Raw genomic sequence first — 21659 nt, 5'->3', positions numbered from 1 at the left:
ATAAAGTGTTTTTTCTTTGTCATAATGTTCTCATTTCATGCACTCTTGGCATGGCGGCAGGCGCGGGCCAAGACCCTCACTGAACAACACGCCCAAGACCCGCACGCCCGGTATGTGGACGCCGCGGAATACAAGCGGGAAGGCTTCGCGGTGGTGGTCGTTGCGGCGGCTACCGGCACCAAGACAACGGCGGCAAGCGTGCGGTGCACGAACGCCACAGACGCTGAGGAGGTTGCCATCGCTCTGGCGATCACCGAGGCCGAGTGTCGCACCGTGCTCAGCGACTCGAGGAATGCCGTGCGCAACTTTGCCAAGGGGCGAATATGCGTGCCGGCGGCCGCCATCATCGGCAAGCTCCAACTTAAAGACCGCGGCAGCACCGTCCGTATCAAGTGGTTCCCGGCGCACGCCGGCGAATGTTCATCCTCACCGAACCACAACGAGACGGCTCATTCGGCGGCACGAGCGCTTACCTTCCGTGCCCCCGAGAGTGACCGTTCCGTGTGGTGGTTCGAAACCAAGGACAGATTGACTAGTTATGCCGAAGTAACCAAGTGTTACCGCTTAGCTCGACGGACAATGCCGCCTCCCCACCCGGCACTCAGTCGGGAGGAGGCCGTAATACTAAGACAAATACAGACCGCGTCACTCCTCGCCCCCGCAATGCTGCACGTGCTTCACCCAGAGCTCTATCCGAGTGGGCTGTGCGGTGTTTGTGCAGCGGGTCCGGCGGACCAATGGCATATCATGTGGGACTGTGCCAGGTTCCCGACGGCAGCTACCTCCAGGACTTACCCGCCAGAACTTCAAGGTGCACTGCAGTCTGCAGACAAGGAATCGCAACTATGGGCCGTCCAGCAGGCCCGGGGTGCGCTCGAAAAGCACAAGCCTCATGACCCACTACAAACGGGCCCAACTGGGCTAGTGCAGAGTAGGGTATAACCCCGGGTCGACGCTTGGCCAGCGTCACGACACGTTAAATCGTCGTATGCCGGCACCTCATCAAAGTTATCCCTATCCTATCCTATCCTTGGCATGAAGGGCTTGGTCTGGCCAACTGCCAAGACGTGGCCATTTGTTCTTTGCAGGATGTCATTCCCATTGTGGTTGTAAGCATCGTAGCTTACTAAAGGCGGTATTAAGGATTTATTATTCCTAACAGGCTCATTTTCGTGCGACTTGGTAGAAGATGCGCTGGCCATGCGAGGAACAGTGCTTGGCACTGCGCCATGGCTCTTACAGTCAACACCGACGCTTCTACTCATCCGGGGCGCGATTGGAGATCGTTGTTCGAAACGCCCGATCAGTTTCACCTCACGCGATTAGCCTAGGCCGTGCCAACGGGTGCGGCTGACGACGTCTGCGCGGCATAGGCCAGTCGCGTGAGGCGAAAGTAAACGCGTTTTTTGAACAACGATGTCTGATCGCGCCCGTCACCCGCGAAAATTAGCTTCAGATGATCGTAAACCTTTCAAGACCGCTTCTAGACCAGCTTTCTGATAACGTCCTAAAAACGTTTAGAAATTGGTTACGAATAGTTTTGGCAAAGGGATTACTTGTGTCTTTCCCAATCCTATTTCTAGACCAGCTTTTCGAATACGTCTTGCAGACCTGTTCTATAATAGATCGTCTCAAGAAAGTAATTAAGCCGGACATTAGCAGAGATATACGACGTTTTCCCGCCGAAGTTCTCTCATTCGTGTCTTCTTTAACCCGTTTTTATCGTCTTGGATAAACGCTACGAAAACGTTACGTATCTCTTTTGTGCCACCTGGGAGAGGTCTATTTTCCGCCTTAGCTATTTCTATGCACTGGGTAAGCACGAACAGGCTATCATCTAAGCGCCTACCACTTCTGAACACGCGTTCTGAAGTTCTCCGAGTATTCTTTTACTTTCTAACCATGACTGCACTTTTAATTTCACCGCCTGCATCGCCAGCCTATATATAACTGATGTTATCGTAATTGGTCGGAATGATTTTATGTTCTTCTTATCACCCTTCCCTTTATAAATCATATTCATTTTACTCTGTTTCCAGCTGTGCGGAATTTGCTTATTTGCTATGACTGCCTCAAATGCTTTTATCAGCGTTTCCTTGCTTCTTGGGCCAAGTTCATTAATTAACTTCATTGGAATTTCGTCTATACCCGCGGACGTGCATATTGGAACATTTGCTTCCGCCTTTTTCCAGTTAAGATTGGTCAGTTCTAAGCTGTTTTCTATTATGCTATACTGTGTTGCTCCCTCATTTGGGGCGATTACTCTATCGTCTTTCCTAAATGACTTGCTATAACTGAACCAATGTACTTCACAGCGTCATCTCCCTCTAAACAATTTCCTTCGGCATCGTGAATCTGTTCCTGTTTTCTGTGATTAGCTTTACCCAGCCAGCTTATATGGTTCCAGAATTTTCTTGACCCCCCTTTAGTTGCATCGCGAACTTCAGCCAGCCAGCGGTCAGAAGACTGCTTTATTTTAGCCTGGACGAGGACCTGCACTTGTTGTTTCTTTTGTCGATAATATTCCCATTTTTGGCCTATTTCCTCTTCAGATAAGTGCGCCCTCTTTGCTTCTCTGTGTTCCCGAGATGCTTACCGTCGTTGTTCGATGGCCTCTCTAATTTCCTTATTCCACCAACTTCGTGGCTTCCTCTTTCCTCTCCAGCGGTTTACTCCTTTTACTTTTATTTTTGTACTAATGAGTAGTTCTAACTGATTATAATCCCGCTTTTCCATGGGATGTTTCTCCATTGCTTCCTCTATGCCAGCCGCTATTTGCGCTATTTGTTCGTCATTTAATTTTGCGTACTCTTTTTGACTTCCCTGCATTTCTCTTTTGAGTAGGGCTCCCAACTGTAGACTAATACGCTTATGATCACTTCCGAGGCTGTACATCCCCTCTTCGTCTATTTCCATTATTGCGAGCTTGCTATACAACCCCTGCGACATTAAGCAGTAGTCAATGGTCGTTTGTCTGTTACGGGACTCCCACGTGATTTGTCCCTCACACTTAGTTTCTCTATTTACTATAACTAGGTTGTGTCACTCACAGAAGTCTAGCATCAACTTCCCATTACAATCTGTGTATCCATCCAGATCCTCGATGTGGCCATTCATGTCACCCAGCAGACAAATATCGGCACCTTCTCCAAACTGTTTTATATCGCCATCGAGACACTTCACTAGATCTTTGTTCTCTTGCCTGCATTTGTCCCCTGTCCCTAAATAAACTACTCCTAGCCATGCCTTTTTACCGACAATTGTACCTGACACCCAGACATGTTCTTTGCAAGTTAACTTTATATTTTGCCAATTCGTTCCTTGGTGTATGAGCATACCTACTCCTCCTCCCTTCCTCTCCGTTGTTGTTCTATCGCTCCCTTCCCAGACGTAGCCTTCAATAAACGGTGGGTATTCTAGATCCCTGAGTTGTGTTTCGCATAGCGCGTATACACCTACTTCTTCGTCCTTTAACTGCTGTTCTATTTCTAACCACCTCGCTCTCTTTCTACAGCCTTGCATGTTTATGTACCTGATCCAGGTGTCAAATTTCTTTGCAGTTTTCTTCCTGGACCTCCTAGTGCACATTTTACTGGCGTCAACCTCTATTGTTGCATTTTCTACACTGTTTCTACCTACCCCTACACCCTGAGGCGCAGTGCACCCCCTAAAAAAGCTACTGCCCGACCTGCCAGGCGCCAGCCGATCCCGGCTCCTAGCCTTCCATTAAAGTGGATGCCATCTCGTGTAAAGCCTCCGCCAAAGCCTGCTCTATGCACTTCTCTGTTTATGTCTGCCATTTCAAATCCTTTCTCCTGGCTTAGCTTTCTTATCTCACGACTAACAGCCACAACGTCCTTCGCAATTGCTCCGTTCCTTCCTTGCACCTCCGGCACTGTGCATACCACGATCTGGACTTGCTGTGCTATCGCCCTTAAATCGTCAGCTCCCTTCGCTAATCATTCCACTACTCTTGCGGCTTCACCATTCAGGACATCATTTAGCCCCGCCGCTACTACTACCAAATTGCGCTCAGCAACATTCTCAGAAAGCTCGCTTTTTGTTTCTCTCAGTACTGCGTCCATTGTCCTGCCTGGGAACGTCCCGACTGCTACCCGCTTATCACCATTTGTACGCTCCATTATAGCTCTTTTGCACCTCCTCATATTTGAATCACCACCGATAAGTACTAGGGCATTCTTTCTCTCCCTCCTAACTTGCAGGTTATGCTTATCATTGGCTATGAGCTCATTCCTTGGGGTTAGCTTGTTCCCCTCCTCTCCTCGCGCTCGCTGGCGCCCCTGTGGCTGCAGCGTCGCCTCACTCGGGGCGTGTTGCGCTGCTTCACTATAACTACGCCGATTCACCGGCAGCAAGCCGACTCCCGCTTGCTCTGGCTCCCTTCCTCCCACTTCGCCTGTAGGGTCTACCCTACTTTCTGTGCTTTTGCCACCGGCTTGGTGTCCCGACCCATCATTCCCCGCTGCCCGCGTCTCAAGTGCATCGAGCCGCCTATGCAGTTCTGCTCTCCTTTCCCTCTCTTCTCCAAGCTCGGCCATGGTTCTTACTGGACCGCTTCCACCTTGACCAACTCGTCGACTTTCGCCTGCAACGCTACCCGCTTCTCCCGCTCCTCCCTCAGGTCTGCTTTCAGCTTTTCGAACTTGGCTGTCCAATTGCCTTCCAGTTTTTGGACTGCTTCCCTGACCCCTTCGCACAGCCTGCACGTAAAGCTAGACCCCTCTGCGTCTGCTAAGCTCTGGAAACTGGTCTCGTCGAGGGAGCACCAGCGCAGGCACTTGTCGCACTGGACTTGCTCCGCGTCCCCCGCGGCCTTCCCTTTCTTTGGTTTCATCGCTAGGCCTACGTCCTTAGGCTCAACGAGCAAGTCCGCCAAATCAGTTCGAAGAGCTAGCTGAGATAGTTAAATAAGCCTATCAAATAGGTTCCGCCTAACACCTAGGCCTAACGAGGGAAACCGCCAGACCTAGACAAAGCCGGTACGTTTACCACGCTTACCGCGAATTCAAAATTTGTGCTCCTGCTCCACGCAAAAGAAAACACTTCAAAAACGTCGGCTAATAAAAAGAAAAAAGAGTACTTAGCTACGAACGAAGTCGCTGAACTCTCGACACAGGAGCGTCCGCGGCATCCACCTAACCACGACCTACTCCATAGCACGACCTACTGAACTCCAGACCTGCACAGATCTCCCGCCTCCAGCACGCCTGGTCTAGTTTGCCCCTTTTGCCGCTAGGGAAAGAACGTACGAGCAGAGTGGCGCTAGTTATGACCTGTTCGCTGTCGTCTGCTTCTGCGATGCGTTCAGCGCTCGTTCTGCGATTTCGGCAGGCACAAAGCGCTTGTATCGGCGGTAAACGAATAAATTCACAAATATACAAAATAAAAGATATTTGCGAATGCTTTACGTTTGACTAGTGAAACTAGAAGAGGAGGAGCGATGCAAGAAATGTAAACAACGAGCATAGGTGGCAGCTGCAATGCTAGATCGACGGCATAAATTTCCCATTCCTAGCCTCCGTAAGAGACTGGAAAATTGTTTTGAAAGATTCATAGGATATTCTAGCTTTCTTTAGTTGATTACAGATAGCCTAATGTTGTAGATGACATTAGGGTGCACTGCTGTGTGCCGTAGTGAAATACAGATGGTCTGGTAAAGGTATAGTAAAAGTATTCACGAGTAAGCTTCCTCCGCCCGATATGTGCAATAGGTTGATCGATTCTGTTTCAAGGAAAGGTACAGTCGCGGACAGAATATTATGGACCATGAAATCTAAGAAAAAGCGGAATATCTCCGCAACCTCACAACGCAATCTGGTATTTGCATTTTGGACCTCGACTAGAATATGCGAACAACGTTTTCGTGGGCAGTTTTACTGGTTACTGCTACAGGCTGCTCGGGAATTGAACGTTTTCGGAGATACCGTGGTCCATTTTATTCTGTCCGCGACTGTACGTGAGCATATCTTGTTTTTAATGTCGTTGGATGTCTAGCTCAGTAGAAAGCTTGCAAAAATGATCCCAGTGCTTTAAAACGTGCTGCACTGCAGGCCTTAAATCGTGTCACGGAACTCTTTTCAAACTGTAAAGCTAGGTTTCCTGCGTGGTACGGCGGCAGCATAACGGTGGTGCTTAAGATACGTACGCAGTGAAGCTGTGTGCGTAATTCACTTTTATGCGAAGCATATTACTAGAGCTCAACCCAGCTCCTCAGGCGCGGCGGTGTCGCCTTCAATACCACGTGACACCGTGACGTAACGACAGAGGAGAAACGGGGCTCCAACTCGCGCCGTCGCTCGCGGCGTCGCGGCGGTATATAAGCACCTGCGCTTGCATGGGCTGGGTGGGAGTCGAACCAGGGTCTCCGGAGTGTGAGACGGAGACGCTACCACTGAGCCACGAGTACTTTTTTTTTCTTTATTTCCAGACAATCAACAAATACATCAATACATACTGCTCCCACCATCTGACAATATTCACTTTCCCACCGCTGTGCTTGAAGCTTGCGGTTGAGATTACAAAACTTTCATTTTGGCAAGGGCATCCATCAATGACAACAGATCATCGTCATACGCCAACTTCTGAAACACTTCCCGTAGTTTACTGATATTTTCAGCAAAATACGAGTTTACTGTTCTCACATTTATATCACAATTCCTTACAGCCATGCGGTTTCTCCAGATACTGTGAAGGCCGAGAAGAAAGAACATGTCATAAGGTATACTGTCTTGCACTGTGGATAGGTAACGGATACCATGCGCTGTTAACGGCAATTCTTTTTTAATAGTTCTTTGCATAATATCCCAAAAGAAGACCGCACTCCAACAGTCCAGAAAAACGTGTTCTATAGTTTCTGGTTTCTTGCAAATCAAACAGTTAGTCCCCCATGGTAAATAGCCCCTTCTTTCTTCTAGCCATGTTTTTACAGGCAAGGTATTAGTATGTAGTTTAAAAAAGAATGTTTTGACTCCCCCTGGTACAATCATTCGTTTCACACGTTTTAGGACATCTTTCCCTTGGCCTTCGCGGTACATTAATCGATATAATGGTTCTGGGAACATAATATCTATTAAATCCGAGCTTATCCGCTTACGACTGACTGCAGCCAAATATTCTATGGAAAAATGGTGGTTTAAAAATCTAAATGCTACGACCACCTCACGTAAAAATTTACTCGTTCCGTAACATCCACCCTCCCTCATCGAGACAACAAAGTTAGGTAAAACCTTGCTCAATCGGACTTGAATAACTGTTCGTAAGAAAGGATTTGTCGTGTCTCGTAAGAACAAAAATCTAGAAATCAGTTGCTTTAAGTATAAATTTGGTAATGACAATCCCCCCTGACCCAACTTGCGAAACAAGTTGTTCCTGCTTGTTCTTTCATATTCAGACTGCCACACAAAAACAGCAAATACTCTATGGAATTTCTTGAAGTTGAATCGGGAACAGCTCATGACTTGCATGAGAAACCACAGCTTGCTCACCAAGAAGATTCTGCAGATAGCCGCACGTGCAAATATAGAGAGGTCTCGTCCGGCCCACTTATCAGTTTGAGCTTTTAATTCCTGCACTTTGCCATTCCATAAGTCTTTAGTGTCTCGAAGTGTGCCTAATGGTACACCAAGATAAATCCCAGGCGTGAGCTTCCACTGCATACCTTCAAAAACACGCGGCGTTGTTTGCCACCGGCCGTGCCACAAGCCGACACACTTATTCAAGTTTATATTGCTATACGTCATGTCACAAAACTCACGCATAATTGTCATGGTAGCTCGAACACTCTCCTTATCTTCACAGAAAACAACAACATCATCAGCGTAAGCTAATAAACGTACCTCACATCCTAGGCTGAATCCTCGCACATCCGGACTATCAATAATTCTTTTACAGAGAGCCTCTGGATATATTGCGAACAAAACAGGTGACAGGGGGCACCCCTGACGAACAGAGGAACGCACTTCAATCCTTTCAGTTAGCTTATGGTTGACAATGAGGTTAGTTGTACAATTATTGTATGCCATTTTAACTCCCTCTGTTATCCGTGATCCAACACCGACATAGCCAAGAATTGTAAACAGGAGATTGTGACATACTCTGTCAAATGACTTTTCAAGATCAATTTGTAACATAGCGACTTTCCTAAAATCTGCATCACAAGTTTCAAGAATGCTGCGAGTCACATGGATATTAGTAAATATAGACCTCCCTCTTATCCCGCAGGTCTGATGCGGTCCTACTATAGCACCAATAACCCCTTGTAGTCTCCGCGCAAATATCTTCATTAAAGCTTTATAATCTACGTTTGTCAGCGTAATTAGCCAGTAGCCCGTTACTTTGTTACGTTTATTTGCGTCATCGCTTTTTGGTATCAAGACTGTATACGCCCTTTTAAAGGACGGTGGCAAACGACCTTTTTGATACGCCTCCATAAAAACACGCTCTAATAAGATGGCTATCTTCGAGCAAAAGGCTTTGTAAAAAACTGCTGTTAGGCCATCAGGTCCTGGCGATTTTCCAGGGTTAAGGTCTTCAATGGCCATTTCAATCTCCTTTGCTGTGATATCTTCTGATAATCTATCTGTTTCTTCGGCGTCTAACCTAGGTAGAGTGGTTTATAGCCACTCTACCTAGGTAGAGTGGCACCATAGCCGGATGGATGGATGGATGTTATGAGCGTCCCCTTTGGCACGGGGCGGTGGGTTGCGCCACCAAGCTCTTGCTACTATGCTGCCTAATATTCTACCTAGGTTAACCAATGAAAAAAGAAAAGAAAAAAAACGCTATGAACTACCACGTCCAAATTTTCTGATCCCCTATTGCGAACTGTGTTTTTGTACGTCTCCGTCTTTTGTCGTTTCCCTACTTTTCTTCCACCAATCCTCCAATCGCCTCTTACTAATGTCTATTGCGGACCAGTTTGCTTTACCACTGCTCCCGCTGAACCCAAGGGCTTCAAGGAGGCCAGTGGTGCCTAAATCGACCGCTGGGTAGACGTCTTCACATTCTAATAAAATATGCTCCGTCGTTTCCCTAGCTTTACCGCAGCAAGCAACTGCTTCTTCTTCCTTCTGATATCTCGCTTTATAGGTGCGTGTTCTAAGGCATCCCGATTTCGCTTCGAAAAGTAATGAGCTTCCCTTTGAGTTATCATAAATGGTTTCTTTCCTGATTTCGTTTTTTCCTCTTAAGTAGTTACTATGGCTAGTTTCTTTTCCATTGCCGCCACCCATGAGATTAATTCAGCCTCTCTGACTTTCCGCTTGACCTTCTTTGTTGCTGTGTTGCCCACCCTACAGGCCGCATACTTGCTGGTAAGCTTCCTAGTTCTTTTCCTCCACTATGAATCAATGTTTTGCCTGTACAGATACCTGAACACTCTCCCAGCCCATTTATTTTCTTCCATATTTCTCAGCCGTTCTTCATACTCAATTTTACTGCGAGTTTCCCTCTCTTCAAAACTAGTCCAGCCCATATCCCCCTGCACAGCTTCATTTGTAGTCTTCCCGTGAGCGCCCAATGCGAGGCGACCCACTGACCTTTGGTTCCCGTCGAGCCCTGATTGTACCCCTGATTTAAAGCAAACAACCGCATTTCCAAAAGTAAGTCCTGGAACCATTACCCCTTTCCACATACCTCCGAGGACCTCGTACCTATTGTATCCCCATAGCGCTCTGTGCTTCATTATGGCTGCATTTCTCTTCCCCTTGACTGTTATGGTTTTTTCCTGTGTTTCCATATATCCATTGCCTTCGTTTATCCATATACCAAGGTATATGGATATACCAAGGATGGATGGATGTTATGAGCGTCTCCTTTGGGACGGGTCGGTGGGTTGCGCCACCAAGCTCTTGCTACTATACTGCCTAATATTCTACCTAGGTTAAACAATGAAAAAAGACAAAACAAAACACTATGAACTACCACGCCCAAATTTTCTGATCCCCTATTGCGAACTGTGCTTTTGCACGTCTCCTTCTTTTGTCGTTTCCCTACTTTTCTTCCACCAATCCTCCAGTCGCCTCTTACTAATGTCTATTGCGGACATGTAAGAGGCAACAGGACCAAGGTTCCTGTTGTACAGCGCCATCTGTGGTTGCATACTTTAGTTCACGACGCCACCGCTACGCTTATTTCCGTTGCACTGGTACAGTTTCCCTTCTCTAAATTTGTATAGGTGTTTAGTGATAGGGTTTCTTACTAAAGACCAGACAATGCCTCCTTTACTAGATGCCAGCCGCGTTGTCCGTAAACACGGTTCCTGGCCCTCTCCTTTTTCTCTCCTCCGCGAAAAGGCAACGAGCGCCGCTTGTGGCGGACGTCTGCAACCTAGATCACGTGCCTCGGCCTCTGAGATTACCATGGCGTCTGTTGCCATCTCGGAGGCCCGCGATAACGCTCGCTAACAGACGCCCGCGCATATAAGCGCCGGCGTAGCATTCAGCCGCCGCTACCACATCCGCCGGAAGTTAAAAAGGCAACGAGCGCCGCCTCACCGAATTTATGCTGAACTAACTTCAACTAAGGGAACCGCCACCGCAATGGGAAAGCGAGCAACGCAGCTGGCATCTAGGCATTGGACCAGAACACGATAGCCTCGCACCCAGACTAACCGAACACATACTCTCGCACCCGGGTTGCCCGGTCGACCGGCGCCATTTTGTACTGGGCTGCCAAAGTGTGTTCGCCGGCGACCGGTAGACATAGCAAGCGTCAGCTCTAGGACTCCAAAGTGCGGAAATGTGCCCGTTCACGCGGATTCCAAGTACAAGAAGTCATCTGGGCATCATTGCGTTGTGTTTGGATGCCAAAACAACCAGTTCAAAAGGAGCAGGTTGCTTAGCGCTGTTGGCGAAGAGCACAACACACGTAGGGAATCGTGCCGGTGGGGTGTTTTCAGCCTGCACCGATTTCCATCCGCAACGAAGAATGCCAAGCTGCGCCACCGGTGGATAGCTGCAGTGAATAGGAAGAACTACCAAACCAGTGAAAATGCACGAGTGAGTATTCGATCTGTGTATATTTTGGTGCCACGTTCAACCTTGCGCCCTAGGAACGTAATATGTGTAACACGCAGGTTTGCTCCAAGCACCTTCTGAAAAACAAGCCTACAGAGAAGAAGCCCGTGCCGGTGCTTCACCTTGGCTATAACAAAAAAGCAAGCCTTTTCGTGCTTTCAATCATGCAGAGCTCCCGACGGTTCAGCGGAATTTGCGGTTAGCGATACTTGCAGCTGGTGCACGGTATGACCATTAAGCGTGAACAACAAGTTGTAGGCAATAGAATGTTGCCCTGCTGGTGAGCGTTATTGCTATGAAAGTAAACCGAAGTCTGCTCGTCACGTAGCATGCGTCCACAAAAACGTAAACGACGACTGCTCGTCGCCGAAGGTGTTCTTGCAGCGCGCCTGTCTTTACGAGCTGGTGTTGCAGGTGTCATTCGTAACGAATTCATTTGAGCCTCCTGAGCTCTAAACTGCGCGCGGGCTGTTATGAGGGGCAAAGCGCAAGATTTTTCCGTTCTTATAGCGAGGAAAATAAGGTGGTTAATTATTGTTGTATTTTGTAACAAAATTTTGCTCGTTCTCGCCAGTTTTTTTATTATTGTTTTCTTTTCTACAATCCATCAACAATTCGATAAGGCCTCGCACAAGCGAAACAGGTCTGATACCAGGTAGCTGCAGTTGGTGGCGCTAATTTCTTGGAATGCAGGTGCGGTTGTTGTCTTGTACCAAAGGTGTCCCTGATGTTGCAGCTTTAAGTAGGGATGGTAATTTTATGTGCCCTGTCATGGTTTGTGCAACAACAGTACAACACCTGCACCTGTCATGCTCACCCTGTTATACGGGCTTTGACTGCACACGTAGTTTAACATTATAACTACTGTAGTTCCTCTTTTTCCAATGAGTGCAGGTTTAGCATCATATGCTGCTTGTTCGAGTGCTGTAGGCTTGTGTTCTGGATGTTGTACGATAAATTGCACGATACGATTGGCCTGGTGTATTTTCTATCATTTTGAGAGGACTTTATATCTTCGCATCAGTGATGGCATGGGAAAGAACTACAGCCCTTCTTACTATAACATACATTTTGTTTTCAATCTGCAGGTGGTGAAGGGCAGGCGTCTGCTAATCAGGCAGGCTATAAGCCCAGTCAAACGACCTCGCCAGTTGGTTGCCAAACGCGGCCAACCCAGTAGTGACCATGACAAACAAGACCAAACTGAAAGTGCAGAGGACAATGTTCTGCGTGCTTTAATAATATATGGCACCAACACAGTGCTGTATATTCCTTCACAGGTTACGTGCCAAAAATGCGGAGATATTACAGCACACACGTGTTTTAGCAAATAGCGCGCGGTTTGTACAAACGTATTAGCGTACTTGCCCGATGTATTCACTTCTGCAGTCTGCATAGCACTCAGTGTGGCCATTGCGGACTTGCATGAGGTCTTGATTGGATCGAGACAGCGAAAATGACAGGTTAGAAAAAACGCGAAACACGCCTTCCGCCCAGCTAGAAAGTCCAAATTTCGCTTTTGCGCCGGGTCGCATCTCTCGGCGTGGCTAACCCCTACATCCACGCGCCACCGCCATACCACCGCCGACCAGGTTAAGTACCGCCAACCTACCCTCCTCATCCACGCTCCTCTCCCACTCACCCCCTCAGCTTCCGGCGTCAAGCGGAACTTACGTAGCTTCAGCTTCCTGTTCCGAGTGGAAGTGACGCTATGCTTTTAGCGTTGTTTACTTTCGCGTCTACGGAGAAGCTTTAATTGCACCAGCTGCGGTTGAAACTGTTGATGCGATTCCATCCAAGAACCACCGCCTATTGTAATCGGCGGTCTGGTCGTGTTCGCTGCTTCGCGTCAACCTGCGACGGGTTGTGCCACGAGAGACAACGTACAGTGGAATGTAGTGCCGGGGTGCTTGGAGACCGCTCCCGTTTTTCGTGCATTTGGAAAACAGCGACCGCAAACTACTACAGCGGAATACAACAGCTTGTCCCCTTTGAATTCTCCTTGTTTTTAAGCATACATCCCCTCCAGCTAGCACGTATGGAGGGACTTTAGTGAAGGAGTTCGCGACGCCAATTTGTACGGCAGACGCATAGAGTTTATGCTGTTGATTCTGAGGTTGAACTTGTCTTGTACGGCAGATCTAAGGTAACGAACGTCCCAAGTGCGTGCACTGCGTGAAGAACTGCAATGACGTGAAGCTATGAAATATAACAAGTTCAAATTTGCGCGGAGGGCATTCAGTGACATGGTGAAAACAAGTGTGCTTTTCTTGTGCGATATGAGCGGAGGTGTGCAGTGAATTGGAGCGTGCGCGCGTGTTGTAACGCGTGCAAAGGTGTACGGCGAATTGTGTTAGTGTTGTGACGCGAGCAGATGTGTACGGCGAATTATGTTCGTGTGTTGTGCCCCAGCCCATGGCTCTCCACACTTTGTCAGAGAAAGGGGACGACAGGCAACGCGTGCGGGCGCAGCGTGCGCAAACAAGCACGTAGATGCACACGAATGACGCTTGGTGGAATGGCTAGAGCGAGCTACTCAAATTAGCACCGGTTGCTAAGCACGGGCGTCTCACCATCGTTTGCAATCACAGTAGAAATTCTCGTAGCGCAACTCCAGGAAGCGTAAACGCCGGAACCGGAAATCTTAAAACCGGACATGCCGGAACCGGAAACGCCGGAAGCGGAAATGCCGGAAACGGATTTGGTGTGAGGGGAAAAGGCGGTTGGCGGTACTTAAGAGAGCGGCGGTGGCGCGTGGATGGAGGGGCTTTAGGCGTGGCAGCCCAGACCTGCTACTTCGCGGCGCTTAGGATAGATGGCGCGAACAGCGCTCATCAATATGGCGGCGCGCTTTGAATTCACAGTGTTCTGGTGTACAACACCTAGAGGGAAATCTCGCGCCACCGTCTATGGGAGTTTCTTAAGGGGCGCTGTGCCGTCATAGGAATGACGATATATGTGTCTGCGAGCCTTGTGTTGGCTGGTGTTGTAAGAGGCTTCGTCTAAAACGTGGAAATATATCCACACAAATAACACGCTCTTAAAGTAAAATCTTCATAAAATGTTTCCATTCATGCAAATTGCATCTTTACTCACCTACAATACATGACGAAGGGAAGGAAAGCAAGAACAGACGACAAACTGTTTCAAAGCGAGCGCTAATCTTGTCGTCTGACCTCCAAATTTATCGGCCCGCTGATACTTTTTACGTATCATGTTACGTGTGGAAAGCGACAGACGAAATAGGCTATTTACAGGTTATTTACACTGGAGCCAGACTGCCAGGCCGACACTCGCTAGCGCCAAGAGCACAGACCTACGTCGTCGTTCTCGCGGCGGCTCATCCCTTGAGCATCGCTCGATGATATCGTAATAATATATTTGTACATGCAATAACAAGTTCTCATTGTTAAACAAAACACGTTTTTGTGTAATAACAAAGCTAAAACAGCTTTTTACGTGCTGTTTTAGTAGAAAAGCATTGTGACAGACGGAACGGTGCTTGCCTGGCTCTCCGAGAACGATGCCAATCCGAAGCCACAATATTCCAGCATCCCATGCATGCACACCACAGCGCAGCAGCGCTAGATTTTACTCTAGGTAATAGAGTGAGGAACTCTACGCTGGAAAGCCCTTTCCAGCCTCTATTGGGGGCGAGCTCCACTACTGGAAAAGCTAGCGCCACCGTCGGCGTGACGTGGCATGAGGGATCACGTGCATACAGTGGCCGCGTCGGCTGCTTCGGAAGCGCCGAAGCGAGCTGAAAACGAAAGTTTAAAGTCCCAACTGCGCCACGGTTCTGATTAAGCGGTGAGGCTTTACCGCCTTGGGTGTCTGCATAATGTAAATTATGTGATGATAGAAGAGCCACCCTACAGCATATACTCTGGGATTGCGAAATAGTTCAGAGGAGAATTGCAGCCTCCCCCCCCCCCCCCCCAGGTGAACTAGAGGCACGGTGGAGAGCCGCACTGACTAGCTCAGATTTCCAGGACAAACTTTGGGCCATCCAGCAAAACCAGGAACCTACCGAAAGGCAGGGTCTCTCTGCTGCCGCCGTCGCGGCCTAGACCCAGGCCATCAATATTGGAGCAGTTTGGGATTCCTTTCAGAAAAACCTAATTCACTCATTAGAAATGGTACAAAGTAACTCTGCTCGCTTCGCTTTTTCTAATTATAAGCGAACTACCAGCACTTCTGTAATGAAATTAAAGCTTGATTTGCCATCTTTAGCCTCTCGCCGTAAAGGCCTTAGGCTTTCACTTTTTCATAAGATATTTCATCATCCTTCCCTTCGCGATGAACTTATCTCCCCTCCTCAATACATTTCATCAAGGTTAGATCACAATAACAAAGTTGGAATTCCATTATGCCAAACCAATGTCATGTCTCACTCATTCCTTCCGCGTACATCTGCTGAGTGGAATCGCCTACCCGCCTCAACCGCTACTATTGTTGACCATCAGCACTTCATGGCAGTATAGATAACATTGTATAAACAGGAACATTGTATTCATGTTTTTGTACTGCCAACTGTGTCACTACTTTTGTATTACCGGAACACTGTATTACTGCATTGCATGCACCGTATTTCACTTTATTAACCAGCACTCCAAGAACACTCGGATAATATTGTATAACCGAGAGCCATGTATTTCTGTACTATTAACCATTTTGCTGCGCTGTACTTTTTTTCTGTATTTGATGTAGCCGCTCCCCTCTCTAATGCCCCTGGCCCTGAGGGTACACGAAATAAATAAATAAAATAAATAAATATGCAGAATATTTAATAAGGTTGTCACACGCACACAAGATCAAGATCCAATCATTTGGCGCTAAGTATATCGTATCACAGTGGCCTCCATGGTTGCCCTCTGCAGCCTTTATCGACAATATGTCATACTCCTCAACCAACAGAAGCAAATGAGTGTCAATATGGCGAGGCACGTATTGTTCGCGAAACCCATGAGTTCACTACATCTTCGGATTGAAACCCTGGTGCAGTTATTTTACAGATCCAATTGCAGTGCCTAATGTATAATCGAGGCACTACAGCGCAGCATAGACTGCCTTGAATATGAAAATTCAAACACCTTGTGCCTCACCATGTCTAGAACCTGCACTGTTTAATTATACAAACTGAGAAATATTGGCTTCGTCAGTACATCAAATAGAACCTCGCGTACATGCCTTATAAGCAAGACACCACAAGCCCCCCATGAATTCACTTGATTTTTGACCTCCACCACGGAATAATGTCTTCAATATGACCCATACTACCGATAAATGGGGCTCCGGCTCCTTTCTGGCTGCGGTGACACGGTCCAAAAGGCATATTTCACTCAAAAACTTGGGCCTAGCAGCCTGTGTCATTTCGCCAAACAGATTCGTCATGTCTGTTCCTCAAGCAACAGGCACCAGTAAATTGTTCAAGTGAGTTTAAAGGGACACTAAAGTGAAAGATGATTTCTTGTGCATCAGTAAATTACCGTTCTACACCACCAAAAACACCACTCTTACAACGATAAGACGTTTGGTGAGCCAGAAAAAGCGCAAGAACGAAATACAGGTGGCGACGCCTACTTAAGTTCCCGCACCTGGTGGCTGTGACGTCATGGAGTTTGATGGCGTCTTCTAGGGCCTACTAATTATATATAGCGGTACAGGTTGACTACATTGCGTTTTAAAGGAACAAAATATTAAACTTGACAAGTTTCGGGAACCTTTATTCAGCCAACGCGGCCTAAATGCGAAAACATAATTAGGAATCCATGACGTCACGCTGACATACCGGCGTTGGGGTTTAGGCGCGAAATTCAAATACTGAAACTTGGACCTTCATTTTCTCATCTAATAATCAAACTATTTTTTTGAAATGACTGCCTGCAGGGTTCTCAAAGAATGCTTCATTAGTCTAAACTGATTTATTGTTTCGCTTTAGTGTCGCTTTAACGCGTAGCACGGAAAAGGGAGTAAATATTGGTGCATTCCTTTCTGTGTGCTGCAAACAGCTGTAAGCCTCAATAGCACTACTACAAATTATCGCCACTTAAATTTGACCAGTGAAGAACGGCCTAACTTTGAGCAGAAGCTAAACAAGCAAGTGGTGTTGGTAGAATCTAAACTGCACTGCTAGCTGGTTAAAACCAAGGTAAATCTTGTAGAAGTCATAGATAGCCAGCATTTGTGAGATGCTTGTTGCATAATGGCAGGTATGGCATCCTAACTAGATTCTTATGCGCTATGTTATTAGGTTTATGCTTTTATTATTCACGTGAACCACCGCTGGAAAGTGCAGCTCCACGGATAAAAATTCCGCAGTCGGCTGGTCTGAGCTCCTTCAGCTGGCACTAAAGCGTTACCTTTGAGAAATATACTGTCATCTAGGAAACAAGCTCTTTGAATAAATTTCCGCGAATGAATACGTAGTAAAAATATATTCGGGACGACCGTCGTAAGCACACAAACATAGGGAACGAGAGTGAACAAACGGAAACTCTCCAGAAGGCGCCCGGACACCGCCCGAACTGCAGCAGACGACAGAGTGGAGTCCGTGCCCTGACGTCCCACGAGCGGCGCTCGCAGCGCCCCTGTAGGTCGTTCTCGAGGCTCATAGTAATATTACAGCGTCGCGGCGATTTTCTCAACTTCGGAGGAAGTTTTGCGACTAAATACATAAGAACTGATACACCGTCTTCTTCGGCATGCCCTGAGCCAATTTTGATTAGCCTGTCGACCACTGACAGTTGGAAGCAGATGTTTGCTTTGCGCAACCATTCTTCTACAAAAAATATATTTAAAAATTTAAAGATTTACAAAACTCGAGGTAGCAAGTTTACAACACTGTAATTTATCAATTAGAAGTTGTACCACACATATATATGTAAAGTGCCATCTATTGGAACATCTGAAGCAGACAAGCCTAATATACACCGCTCGGAATCATAGCAATCACTACAAATGTAACTTTTACAAAACCTGCATGCCCATATATATTGTCACGTAGCAGTGACGGGGAAAAACACAAGAGGAAATCTGTGAATAACTTAAATAATTTTTTATTGGGGGAACCTGTGCCCACAAAAGCAAGTTACACTGGAAGCACAACGATAGCGGCGAACAGAGTCTGCGATCGTCATAATCTGATCTACGGGTAAAGCGCGTCGGCTTTTATACGTAAGTCTTCGAAGGCTCCAGAGTAATCGCTGGTTCCTGCGTGTCTTTCAGAAAGTACTACACAATTCGCGTCGCGCGTACAATCAGCTTACGCAAGGTTCAGTGACAACAGACTATGGATAGAACCATCGATAACATTCGAGAAACTTTCGATACATGTAGGCGCGTCTTGCGCTGAGCGATAACGTTTAACATTTGTTAGCCGATGAAATATATATATATATATATATATATATATATATATATATATATATATATATATATATATATATATATATATATATATATATATATATATATATATATATATATATATATAGGAAATAGTTTCACGTAAGCTTAAATTAGGAAATAGTTTCACGTAAGCTTAAATTGATACATCGTAAACGCCAGCTCGCATTGACGTAGTATACCTGTTTTTCGTGCATATATATAGTTTCCGACTTTGCAGATTTCCGATTTTATACTTCACTTTTTTAAATATTCAGCTTTAGGTCATTTGGATAAACACATTACAGCTCTTCAATCAAAATTCAGCTTCCAATAGCCAGTAGAACTTCATTTCTTTTTTCAAGTACAAACAACTTTCATTCAAGCTGGTTGAGCGACTGTCTAATGAGAACATTGGTGCGTTCCAAATGCATTTGATTCGCAAAATCAAAATTGGCCTCGAGCAGAAGGTTCCAAGTAGACCTTTTGCTACTCCAGATAAGTAATAATGACGGAGAACTTACGGTGAGAGCTCATTTTACCGGGATGCCTGTCTTGCATTTCAAAAGATTTGATCTCCCGCGTCTCCTCGTCTGTAGGCTGCATCGATGCCGTGAGATGAAGCCTAGGGCGTTGCTGTATTCCCTCGGTCACCAGCACAGACCAATGTCACAGATCAAAACAACTATCTCGTGGTAATGCTCCTGGAAACCTTTCACGCGGTGTGCAACGTTTCCCCGCTACTTTATAGCGTACGTTTCCATTGCCAAAGCAGCGGTTCGTTCCGGTCACGTGAAGGACTAAAAGTTTCCCCCCTCTCTTTCTCTCTCTCTTATTTATATTCTTTAGTTTTCCTCTCCTGTACAACCTGCACGCCCAGGGCTGCAAACAGCTGCTGCGACGCATCATGAAAGCCACGCAGCACAAATGCACTGTGTCACTCGAGTACGGGAAATCGCCCGCCCCCGTTGCCAATGCATTTCGTCGGACGCTGATAATTATCTCGGAACTGGGGCTGTCCAGAGAACTCGTTCCAAATGGGCACGGCGTGCGAACTCAGCGGCTATAATTCGTAGATTGAAATATGTGACGTAAATAATTAATTAGTTAATTAGCGCAAGTATGTTAATTATTCAATCGAACATTTTGATTTCTCGTAGAAGCGTAGGCCGACGCATCGAGTAATTTAGATCAAGGGTTAGAATTGTGCTATCTGCCATAGGCAATCTAAAAAATTTGGTGGTATTTAAAAAAAAAAAACTCTGTATATATTCCAGGGCAAGCACCCAATATAAATCAGTTTTAAGTGCCGCCCGTGCAGTCATCTATGTGACATACTTTTGTGTGTGTTTTAATTTGCAGCAAAAAACATGTATATCGGTATACCGGGTGCTTCTACCATGACTTTGATATTTAAAAATCATTAAAAAAGGGTGGTTTCTTCGGAGACATGCCGTCAATGGTCATGCCGTCAATAACGGATTGGCAGGTGGCAACGTGGTAATCAGTCGCTAATTAACAAAAACATTAACTTTTCGCTTATGATTTCAGCGGGCTCATCATAATGGGGAAATTGAAGTGAGCTCTGTGTACAATCCATATCAACTTTTGGATCTGGAAAAGTGTGAATCCCCGCAGAATTGAGGCACGGCGAATTTCAGCTATTAGAGCGCGCGAAACCGAAACTGGGAGGCTGCGGCGAGCCCAAGGCTGCGCCTTTCAAGGCGACGTCCTGCTTACGTCACCCACCAGCGGGCTAAACAGTGGGCACCTAGCCAGCGTCTCCTGTTGACCCAGCGCGCGTTGGGTGCCCGCTGCTGAGTGACGCTTGGGGCTTGGCAATTGCTCTCACGAATAGCCGAAATTCGCGGTGCCATAATTTAGCGGGCAATCGCATTTTAGAGCGATGGCACTACAACTACAGGTACAAACCCAGAAAACGCCTGGTTCCATAAATCTGATCTTCAAGCTCAGCCAAGGTCAAACTGGGACTTAGCCTGCCACTATTTCCAGATCCAAACACGCGCGCGCGCGTTTGTGTGTGTGTGTGTGTTTGTGTGTGTGTGTGTGTGCGTGTGTGCGTGCGTGCGTGTGTGTGCGTGTGTGCGTGCGTGTGTGTGTGTGTGTGTGTGTGTGTGTGTGTGTGTGTGTGTGTGTGTGTGTGTGTGTGTGTGTGTGTGTGTGTGTGTGTGTGTGTGTGTGTGTTTGGTAGATATAGAGAGTTCCGAAATACTTGCATAAAAACGTAAAGCATACTCAAATTGGTGTCTGTGATCGAAGAGCAGGTTCGTGTGCCGACGGGTAGTATTAGTTATATGCACCCCCGCCCCCAGCACGCACGTGACAGGCAGCCCATCCGCCCGCTCTTTCAATTCGGGATTTACTTTCCTCCGTGAACTTACTCATTCGCGGGCAAGACTTGCAGAAGAGCAAGCTCTACCTCCGTGGGTTAGTATTCGGAACGGTACATCTGCGTACGGTGAGCTGGCAGAGAAGACCTACAGAAACAGGCATTCGGAGAAACGTACCTAGGTGAACCGTCTGCTTTTATTGACGTTTCCGGCCCTTATAGTGAGTTCCACGTGTTTCTAGTGCGCATGCACATGTGTGCGTTTCGCAGCAGCTGCTAGGCAGGACGAAGCAAATCAAGAGAAACAAAAGTGAAAGTAACGACAGCCTCGGCTATACAACCACAGGTACTGTAGCCTTACTGTGGACTCGGTAACAGCACGGATCACTACGGCTTCGTCGTGTCTCGGCAGTCATGCCGTTCTGTTCCGAATACTGACATTGGATATATGGCCATTACAACGGCCCACGTTCTTGGGGGGTAGAAAAGAGGAAAAGCACATCAGGCACACTACCTTAAGTTCACGTTGCTCTTGCTCGCCAGACAATCACCTCTACTTATGAGCTGTAATTCACGGCATACCAGAGTCATCTGACCAAGTACTAACTAGCCAGATTACTTGGAGTTTCATAATAAGTATTGAGTTGCCTAGCTCAACACTGAGCCGCCTTGCATTAGCTGAGACCAGCAAATCACCTGTCCAAACTCTGTATGTTGAGGAAACTCTTGGACTCTTGCACTGCGCGTGTTTGGGCACGTTTCGTACCGCGCGCGGTGTGTGCCTACGTGTGTGTGCGTGGACGCTTTATTCGAAGGGCGATGCACAGTCTGTTTCACATTTAGGGGAAAACTCGGAGCACATTGCATCGCGTTAGTAAGATCTTGAT

At 46.9% G+C, this 21659-nt stretch overlaps 1 protein-coding gene across 3 annotated transcripts in view; it reads left to right on the top strand.

Moving 5' to 3' along the window:
- Positions 1–21659, top strand: part of LOC139049195 (uncharacterized) — a 146483-nt gene that overhangs the window by 105043 nt on the left and 19781 nt on the right. For 2 of the 3 annotated variants that reach the window (XM_070524558.1, XM_070524559.1), the window contains one exon: positions 61–1787. The exons of the other annotated variant lie outside the window; for it this stretch is intronic. In XM_070524558.1, coding sequence (XP_070380659.1) covers positions 61–942 — 882 coding nt within the window. In that variant the 3' untranslated portion in view covers positions 943–1787. Of the gene's footprint in view, positions 1–60; positions 1788–21659 lie in introns of those variants that run through there. 3 annotated transcript variants of the gene reach the window in all.

This window comes from Dermacentor albipictus, chromosome 8 (genome assembly GCF_038994185.2).
Source record: "Dermacentor albipictus isolate Rhodes 1998 colony chromosome 8, USDA_Dalb.pri_finalv2, whole genome shotgun sequence".
Taxonomy (NCBI): Eukaryota; Metazoa; Arthropoda; class Arachnida; order Ixodida; family Ixodidae; genus Dermacentor; species Dermacentor albipictus.
Note: the sequence above shows the minus strand (reverse complement) of the source record. Positions and strands in the feature narration are given on the sequence as shown.